General features: G+C 32.2%; 1 protein-coding gene across 1 annotated transcript; it reads right to left on the minus strand.

The window, feature by feature from the left end:
• Positions 1 to 1519: 1519 nt before the first annotated feature.
• On the minus strand, positions 1520 to 2083 carry LOC105763430 (uncharacterized). The gene has a single exon (XM_012581667.1). It carries the CDS (start codon positions 2081 to 2083, stop codon positions 1520 to 1522), a length of 564 nt encoding a protein of 187 aa, XP_012437121.1.
• Between the last annotated feature and the right edge of the window lie 9127 nt (positions 2084 to 11210).

An 11210-nucleotide genomic window follows, 5' to 3' on the forward strand; every position in this document is an offset into this window, starting at 1 on the left:
TGTGATTAAATTGTTTCAAATTTAATGTCCTCTTTCCTTTTCCCTACACCTAGCCATTCCATTTTCCTTCCATTTTTAGCCAACAAAAGCCTTGACAAGACCATCTCTTGGTCACCACCTTGAGAAACCCTTAACAAAGTAGCAACAGGCGGATCGAGAAATACCTCAGTCAAAAATATCCAAAAGGTTGTTGAATTGAATTAGAGTTTACTCTTTCCTCCTTTTGGTTTAATTTAAACATGTTTTCTAAGTGTCTATTAATCTTGCAATCAACAATGATAGCTTAATTTTTTTACCTAAGATGATTATGTTAATTCAATAATATTTGTTTGATTCATGTTTAACGAGTTTATGCCTTAGTCGATCACGTTTTCAATTAAAATCAAGATCAATTTCACTCATACATGATTGGATGCATTCAGATTAGCTAAGCGATCCTAACCAGATGATGGCTAGTAGACACATAATTGAAAAGTGCAATGCTCAATTTAGATCATTAAACCCGACTAAATTAGAGGTTCATAATATCTTTAGTTAGCTTTATTATATTGCATAGTTTCTAGGTTTATGTGATTAAATTGTTTCAAATTTAATGTCCTTGTTACCTCGCATAAATACTAAGAAACCATTAGTTTAACATGATCAATAAAATGCATGTCTCACTAAGTAAAAGATCCGAAAATACTTAATTTGGTTTCTAAACTCATGAAAGATTGAGTTGCCATGGAATTTTTTTGAACACTATTAAGCATGATGAAAATAAATTAAGTTGATTAATGTAATTATCCTAGCCTATACATGTTATTGATTGTTAAAGTTTATTGCTAAAATACATTCATACATGTAGATAATTTTGCATACTTAATTTAAAATTACATTAGGGATCAATATTGTATTTAGTTAAATTAATCTAGTTTAATTATCATCACTCAAATTAATGTGTTTTTATCACCAAATTGTTAACTTATAATTTTGTAGATAATTTATTAACATACACAGTACTCGTGGAGATGATAACTCATTTTACTTACTTATTACTTGAATGACTTTGTGCACTTGCACAAAAATCTCGTTATAGTAGATAATGCTAGTATCCAACCATTTGATTATCTCTTTCTTCACCACCTCTTTCATAATGGAGTTCAACCTTCTCTACTGCTCAATAGAATGGCCATGGCAGTCTTCCAGTAGGATTTTGTACATGCAGAGTGTGGGGTTGATTTCTTTTAATATATGCGATTTTCCAACCTAATACCATTTTGAATTTCTTAAGCATAGCTAACAACTTAACCTCTTGCTCATCAATCAGCTTAACATACACAACTATGGTTAGCGTGTTATCCTTTCTTAAATATGTGTACTTTAACTGTGAAGTTAGAGGTTTTAACTCTAAGGTCAGTTGTTCTTCTATAGAAAATTTAAAAGGGCTAAAAGTTCGAGCAAATAAATCTAAATGTGTCAAACCTCTTTCCAGGTCTATTGATAATTAGTTTGGATTCTAGCAACTCATTGTGGTGTCCTAATGGCTCTTCATCATCAATATCAACTGAATCTGATTCACTATGCTCTTTATCATGGTATCTTTCTCAAATTCCACTTCCACAAAAGAATCTAACAAGTTGACAGCATGACACTTTTCAATATCATCAACACATTTCAGAGCCTTGAAAACATTAAAAGTGATCTGTTGATCATTCACCCTCATTGTTAATTCTCCCTTTTGAACATCAATCATAGTCCTACCTGTTACAAGGAAAGGTCTACCAAAAATAATACGCACATCTTTGTCATCTTTACAGTCGAACACAATGAAATCAACAGGAAAAATGAATTTATCTACCTTTATCAGGACATCCTCGATTGTACCTTCTGAGTTTACAAATGATCGATATGCTAATTGCAAGGTTATAGTGGTAGGTCTTACTTCACCAATTCCTAGCTTTTTGAACACAGACATGGGCATAAGATTTACGCTCGCTCCTAAATCACACAAGGCCTTCCCAACATATTGGTTGCCAATTGATAAAGGTATTGTGAAGCTTCCTAGGTCCTTCAACTTTTGAGGCAATTTATTTGTCAACATAGCAGTGCACCCTTCAGTGAGTGCGACTGTTTCAAATTCTCAGTTTGGCATTCATATTGGGTGGGTTATATCACAGAAGAAATCTTTGATAGAGATCATTACATGATTATACTGTTTTAGATGATAAAGCGTTCAGCCATGTTCTAGCACGATCTCTTAAAGAATAGAGAAATAGTTTGAGTTTTAAGGCATATTCAGGGGCATCTTATTGTCTAAAAGAATCGCAAACCTCCAAGAAAAGTCTTGTGACACCCCAAACGTGAACGGGATGAATCAGCCCAAATTCGAAGCGTTACATTAGCCACCTAAGTGACTCTCTTGCTAACGACCTTCCAAGACACACCCTGTGTAACAACCTATTTTTCAGTGGTGACAAAATAGTGGTTTCGGGACCACAAATTTCCATCGTGTCAACTTGTTAATATTATTTGTAAGATATTTGTGGAGTCATTAGGATCGTATTAAAATTTGGTTAGGAAATTTAATCGTTTAGGTAGTTAATTTAAGAAAAATGACTAAATTCAAAAAGGTGTAAAACTTAGTGATTACTACATTTAAATGATTAATAGCTTAACTACTAAATTAGGAGGGACCTATGTAGCAATTAGATGCTAGCATTAACATTGGATGGCATTATGGATGAAAATTATAAAATGTTACATCTTTTGATGGCAAAATGGTAAATTTTATAAAATAAAAACAAAATTAAATGAAGTAAAAGACATTTTCTTCTTCATTTCTCTTCTTCATAGCTGAAAAAACCATGAAAGCTTAGGTCTAGAGGTTTGGCAAGTTCACTCTCTTGAATAAGTAAGCTTTTAAGCCTTGTTTTTAATGAATTTTATGTTTTTAAGATCGTTGCAACTAGGTCAAGCTAGCCCGTACCTTCGTTTTTTCATCTGTTAAAAATTATAGAAGTTTCCATTGATGAATCTTGAATGTTTTTTATGATAAACTTGTGGTTGAAGCTTTGATTGTGGTATTTGGTTGTTTTGTGAAGTGATTTTTGTTAGATTTTAACATAAGGATTAAATTGTGAAAATGTCAAATTTCCAAGGTTTGATAGTGAATTTAATGTTTAATAAGGATTTTTTTAAGGGCCTAGTATATTTGTCTATAATTTTTACTTGAGAAAAATGGTTAATTTGATGATTTTTGGGGTAAGAGACTAAATTGTAAAAGTTGTAAAAGTTAGGGGTATAAAATGTTATGTGAATTGGAATGTGAAATGTAAGCTAATAATTGAGGAATTTTAAATTTAGATCAAGACCCTGTTGATATATGTGGAAAAGGAAAAATTGCGGATTAGTCTTTAAACTTCTACAGCTACTACAATTCATCCAGGTAAGTTAGTACGGTTTATAATTTAACATCTATATGAAATGTTGGATTCTATGATATGATATAATAGATATATTTTATTATAGATGATGCAAAGTTATTTGAGAAATGTTATTGAATTTCAATACTTGGATTGGTTGGATAGAGTACAACCGAATGTTGGCGTGTTATGTGTGGGATTGGAGTGGAGATTGAGGTGGTGTGATATATACATTTTTCCCGAGTAGGCCGAGGTTCAGCATTTGCTGCAAACTCTCGTGTTATACTCCCTGTTTCGGCGCGTTTTTGGTTAGACTAGCTCTTTTGGTCATTTTTGAGAATTTTTGTGCATGGCATTTTGGCACAAGATGTTGGCTTGGAATTAGTCAATTGTGATGTGTTTTAGGCACATATAGAATGAATTTTTTGTGCATGGAAACAAGTAATGTTCACATATTTTGGGAATTATTATGTTGTTATAATTGTAGTTCCTTTGAATGACATATTAGCTAGTTGATTTAGGATCTTGAAATGGCATATTGATCTGTGCTTGGATGTTGTTTAGATCCCTTTTAAAGCGTGATTAAATAGGTTGAATGTTTATGCATGGCATGGTTTTGAAATGGCTTGATTTTAGGTAAATTTTGAGTCCACACGGCCTGAGACACAGGCGTGTGACACGGCCATGTGACCCTACTCAGAGAGTTACACGGGTGAGGGCACGGGTTGGGACATAGTCGTGTGTCCCTAGTTCGAGGGTTACATAGCCTGAGACACGGGCGTGTGTCTCAGCCGTGTGTGGCACACGACCGTGTGACCCTTGTTTCCAAATTTTTGTGAATTTTTCCTAAACTTTCCAAATTGTTTCAAATTTGTCCTGAATTACTTCTAAGTTATTTTTAGGGCCTCGAGTGCTCGACTTAGGGACAATATGCATGTTTATGAACGGTTTATGTTATGATTAAATTATTGAATGATTTAAAGTTTAAATGTTTTCGATTGTTCAGTAATGCTCCATAACCCTAATCTGGCGATGGGGACAGGTTAGGGGTGTTACATCCCAACCTTATAACACCTCAATATTATCCATTTATTAGTTATTTATTAATGTGGAAGCAATTTTTGAACCAATTTTAAACTTTTTTTAAGTAATTTAACCTAAGCATATTTTTATCATTTTACCACCTAAGGTTAAACTAACCCAAATTTAGATCTATACATTTACCAACCCTCTTTTAGCCAGTTTATATAAGCCTTAAAATTTCATCTTAATCCGAGTTTATTTTCTATGTTTAATTCAAGTTTTAACATTAAGGACTAAATCGTAACAATTTCAAACTATCAATATTATACCCGAATATTAAATTGAGTGTGTTTCTAACAAATTTTATCAATTACAAACATAATTCTAAAATTTTATTCAGTTTCCTTATCATTTAAGGCTCGAATTAGACTTTTCAAGTTATATGACTAATTTGTAATTTAAAAGACTAGAGAATCAATTTAAAAAGACCAAAATTCAAACCCACAACAGTCCACTGCAATTTTTTTGTGCAAAAAATTTGATTTTAAACCTAATTTTGAGTATTTTAATGGCCAATTAAACCCGATTTAACTACAATTAAATATCATACATATTCATACATGTTCAATTAAATTTATTAACACCAATTAAGCCTCAATTAAATAGAATTAAACATTCAATTTCATGCATATCACCCATCGGTTAATTCAAACAAGTGGCATACCTTAGTCGCTAGTAAACCACTCCATGGAAGCTTCATTTAAACAATGGTTAGTGTAAACATCATGCCTCAGACACTATGTTATCAATCACCATGTTATCAAGCACCAATACACCGTAAATTATTCAATAATCAAACTCAAACATGCATATATGATATTATAAAAACTTCCAAAATTAAAAATGTCCAATGTCCAAGTCCAATTACAGCCAAAATTAAACCAAGTTTCAGAAGTTCCACAATACCCGAGTAACATCTCTAAAATTTGTAACTAAATGTCTACCAAGCCTTAATTTCTTAGAACTCTTAATCTCTTGGAACGCTCTTGCTCGGCTCCTCAGCTCCTCAATCCCATCGGTTAACTGCACGAATGTGAGGGTGTGAGCTTAAAAAGCTCAGTGAATGTTAATAAAACGACGAGTAAATTAGAAGCCAAATCATGCTTAAATCGAAACCAATCAAATAGAAATTTTTAGTCACAATATCAATCCATAATAGATATGCTCAACCATGTATCAAAAGTCACAATTAATCATGGCATATAATCACCAATTTAGCATATAACATTTCATACATTTATATTGGCATATACAATCATGGCTTAATCGGGTGATCATACATCGGATAAATGGATCTCGTTACTCCTAATCAGAGTCAGAATTAGTCCTAGATTGAGTGGGTTGAGGCTACACGCTCCCTTATATTGCCTCAAATCAATCTCGTTGAGTGGAGACACAAGTTCAACACTCCCTTATCTACTCCAAATCAGTCCACCTAGAGCCTCATTACTCACAAATAACATATCAATATGGTGAGTACTCACAAATTCTATGGCATGCCAACTATATCTAATGGATCCACTATGCTATAATGCCAATATAATCAATCAATCATAACATAATTTCAGTCAATAATGTGCTCAATTTAAAGTGCCAAAATGCATATGTGAATCATGTAACATAGTCATTTTAACTTCAAATTAAATTTAGTTTACCAATTACCTATTATCAATGTTCATTTATCAATTGAAATATGAACATGTCATGAACCAAAAACTCCAGCATGCTTGCTTAGTTCACCATTATAATCAATCAAATCAAGCACATAAAATCACTAGATGCTCACTTACCAGCACTTAACAAAAATTTCATCACTTAAACATATATCAATAATCTTGCAAAATTAACCAACCAAAACTCAATTAAATATTTACAATAAGTAATTAATCATCCACTTAAACATAAGTGAGGGTCAATTTCCATAATCGCCCTTTAATAACACTCACCACACAACTAACTCAACCGCAACCAAGTGATCAACCAAGCAAATCCAAGCTTCAATTTCGATTAGATCAATCCTCTTCAAGATTCAGAGCTTCAAGAAAGAGAAAATAGATATTACCACCTTTCAAAAGATATAATAAACACAAATTTTCATCAACTAGGCTACACGAAATTCTCACTCAAAGTTACCTTACTAGATTTGTATCATAAAGTCGAAAACTCAATTCCCCACAAAATCGATAACTCCAACCCTTCTAATCACTTCCAAACATCAATACTAGACCAAATAAACATATACTAAGCATCAATTTCACATTTAAATCAATTTCACAAAAATCTGAAAAATCAGTTCATGAAGGTGATGAAATTTGAATTTCTTTAAATTACCTTACAAAATATGTTTAATCTTGATAAATAAGATCAAAAACCTTCTAATATATCCATTTTGAGTTGGAAAATCAATTAATTTGTGGATTTCCTCTCAAAATTCAATATCCACCATTAAAGCACATTAAGCTTTTGAAGAAGATGACATTGATAAAAATCATGTAATTATCACACAAATCATGTAAATATGCTTCTAATCATCATCAAAATAAGTTTAGAAATAATAATTACCTTTGATTGATTATAAATCATTTGATTGTAAATCTTGAGAAATTTTAGAAAATTTTTGTAACACCCCTAACTCGTATTTGTCATTGGAATAAGGTTACAGAGCATTTTCGAAGTTTACATTTCAAAACTATTAAAAAATTAAAACATGTAATTCACAACATCAATCATAGCAAAGTCAATCAATAACATACATATTGTCCCTTATATGCGCCCTCAAGGCCCTAAAAACACATTAGAATCAAATCGGGACTAAATCGGGAACGTATAGAATTTTTCTAAAAAAGATGAAAATTTTCAAACTGCAGGAGTCATACGGCCGTGTGGCCAGGCCATGTGACGCACACGGGTGAGGCACACGCCCACGTCTCAGGCCCTGTGGACATTCGAAGTAGGGACACACAATCGTGTCCCAGCCCGTGTAACTCTCTGACTTGGGTCACACGGCCAAGCCACATGCCCGTGTGTCAGGCCGCATACCCTTGAAATGTACCTTTAAAAACCTACAGGGGACACACAACTGTGTCGACTGGCTGTGTATCACACATAGCTGAGACACACGCCTGTGTCTCTGACGCTATGGACAAAAAAATAGGTCATTTCCAAGCCATTTTTCTCACCCATTCATGCATACAACTATAACCATTTTACCACATGTAATCAAGCATCCCAAAGTACACCAAACCATACAACAATATCTATCCAAATAAGATACATATGCATACAACCAATATGCCCAAAAAGGCACCTCAATCACAACAATCGAACTTCTATAACCATATGCATAGTTGATCACCTTGCTACCATTTTAAAACATACCATGCTTAATTTGGTTATTCAAAACACAACTTCAAATGACCATTTCAAATCCAACCATCAAGGCCATCTAAATGACATAAATCTAACCATATCTAGATGGTTCCAACAATCAACATGTATACAAACCATATCTCAATCATGCACATCTATTTAAAACCTTTCCAAAGCATACCATATCTTGACCATGTTGAGGTCAATTCATCATATATCACTTTGGCCATTCTAACATGCTTTAACACATTATCAAATTAACACATATCAACAAGGCACCAAATGTACCAAGGCTACATCACTCAAAATGTCATATACATGCCAAACACATCAACTAACATTCAACTAATCATCAATCATAAGGTCACCTATACATGCCATTATAACCTTAACCAAGACATCAAAATCTATCGATATAATCGTTGGATAGTGCGATGGATCTCTGACTAGCTTCCAACCCAATCGAGCTTCCGGTAATCTGAAAAAGTAATGGAAAAACAACTACGTAAGCAATGAATGCTTAGTAAGCTCGTATAAACTATAGGCATATCAATCTATTTCAATTATGAAATTTATACATATCAAGAATAATCCTATACCAATGCCACAAGATTCATGAAACCATATTCAACAACTCACAAAGTGAATAAATCCACATCATATATATATATCATCCCTAGCATCGTATCATTTTATAAAACTTCAAACCCTTTCCAAATTTTCTTACTTTCATTTGCATTTCATTACTTTCCATTGCATTTACTTTCTTTAGCTTAAATAACAACATCAATTCAACTCATCATTTCCTTTTTCATCATTTTACACTTTAAGTATACACTTACTATACCATTACCTTTCCACACCAGTTTCATATGCATAACACACAAAACATAAGCATATCATCAACCATAGCCACAAGCTAGTGCATTTAAACATAGCTCTTTTTGGAATTAACCACATGATAAATCATTTTATAAGAAATTACATAACTTAAACCTTACCATTCTTTCATGAACACAAGCATATTTCCATTTAGAAACTTACCATTTCAATGTATAACTTATAAGTAAGCATAATACAATCCAACCAATAGCTTCGCACATGCCTAAGCATCAAACAATAACACATGTTAGTATACTTGAACATATTTCATATAAATTCAACATTGATAACCATTTATTCTCAACATGTAACACTTGAGTTTATTACTCATCTCAACTTACATAATTTCCATGTATCATCATATCAAAGATGTTTATATATGTACATGTCATAATACATATCATTCTCTTACCACTTTTTATCTGAATAATTCTCGTTGAACCATTTAGAATACCGTTGGATACCTGGGATAGCTCACACATTGTGTGTTAACTCATATAAATTTAATCCGTCAATTCCTATACATGTATGCTTAAACAAGCTGTGAAAAAGCATGCTCACATGAGCTGTGAAAATGGGTCTACTCACACGAGCTGTGGGTCGAAATGTAGCTACACGATGCTGCTCATACGAGCTGTGGAGTATCCGCAACACTTGCCGGACCTCAGCCATCGATAGGATGTTCAGGACCAGCACCTGAATCATGTAAACCCTAATGACATGTCGTTTGTATCCTACAAATTTCTAGGGTTCAAACAGGGCTCGGTAATCGTCGTACGTTTTTGGATTTACGTCATTTCATAAGACGGCAAATTGCATACTAACATATATATATATTGATTTAATCACAATATAATAACATATTAACATTAAATTTAATCAAAATTTTACAAAATATAATTCATATGAACTTACCTAGCTAAATTGCAGAAAAACCAAAGTTTAGGGGTATTTTGGTAATTTTTCATTTTCCTCGATTTTCCACCCGATCTTGATCTAAATTAATATTTTCATTCAATTTATCAATTTAGACAGTAAAAATGTATCTCAAGCAATTTGGTTATTTTTTACATTTTTACAAAATTACCCCTACAGTTCTACTTTTATTCAATTTAGTCCCTAATCCCAAAACATGCAAATTAACCATTTTTAATCCAAAATTATAGCATTCTAATATTCATGGTACCCATATCAGCCCATATTTGTATTAATTTCACATCATATCCTTGTAATTTTACTATTTTAATGATTTAGTCCCTAATAAAAAATTCATCAAAAATCACTTAATAAAATACTTTTAAATACCAACTAATATTTCAAATCCATCATTTAACATAAAAAATCACTAGATTCATCAATGGAAACATTCACAATCTTTAGCATTTTGAAAATTGAAGGTACGGGCTACCTGGACCTAGTTGCAACGATCTCAAAAACATAAAAAAAATTATTGAAAACGGGGCTAAAACAGATTTACATGCATCATCACAAGGTAAGCCGAAGCTTCAAGGTATTCCATGGAGTTTTCCTCCATTCAAAATCGGTGAAGAAGACATTAAGATGATGATAAACCATTTTGGTTTTATTTTATTTTAATATAATTATCAAATTACCATATTAACCTTAGTTGATAATTAAATAAAACATCAAATTAATGTCCATTATTGTTCACTAACACCTTGAATGGTATAATTACCATTTATGTCCCTTTTCCTTTATTCAATTAACCATTTAATCATTCAAATCAAATAGTGATTAAATTTTACATCTTTTACGATTTAGTTTTTTTTAATTAATTAACTATCGAAACGTTAAAATTTTTCAACGAAACTTTAATACCACCTTAATGACACTCCATAAATATTTATAAAAATATTTATGGCTCGGTTTATAGGAACGAGGTCCCGATACCTCATTTTCTAAAACCACTTGACCTTAGGGTCTTACCACTTGAACTTAATAAATCGCTTATATAACAAAAATTACTCTATCAAAAACCTTTTTAAAACCATATTTGACTCGTAAATATTAAATAATAATATTTACGAACTTACTCTTTGAATTTGGTGGCCCTGAAACAACTGTTTTCGACACCACTAAAAAACAAGTTGTTACAATTTTTGCTACTTTTGCGAATAATTTTGAGTGAAAAGAGTGAGTATTTTTAGAAGGAAATTTGTTGAATTTATTCTCTGATGATAGATCTTTAAAACCATGCAAAGAAAAAAAAAATTTATAGCTCTCTAATCTGATCTAAATGGTGTGAAAAGTAGGTTAGATGTATTGTGTTTAAAACTGAAACAACCCACTAGAAATTTAAAAATTGGGAAATTAGCCCAATGGCCACTCCCACATTTCCTTTACTTTACCAGTTGATCCTTTCCCTCCAAAATTTCGAATTTAAAGGTTTATTTGCCAAATAAATACTCCAAATTTCCCTTATTTTACAATTAAAACTAATTTAACTAATAT

This window comes from Gossypium raimondii, chromosome 7 (genome assembly GCF_025698545.1).
Source record: "Gossypium raimondii isolate GPD5lz chromosome 7, ASM2569854v1, whole genome shotgun sequence".
Classification (NCBI taxonomy): Eukaryota; Viridiplantae; Streptophyta; class Magnoliopsida; order Malvales; family Malvaceae; genus Gossypium; species Gossypium raimondii.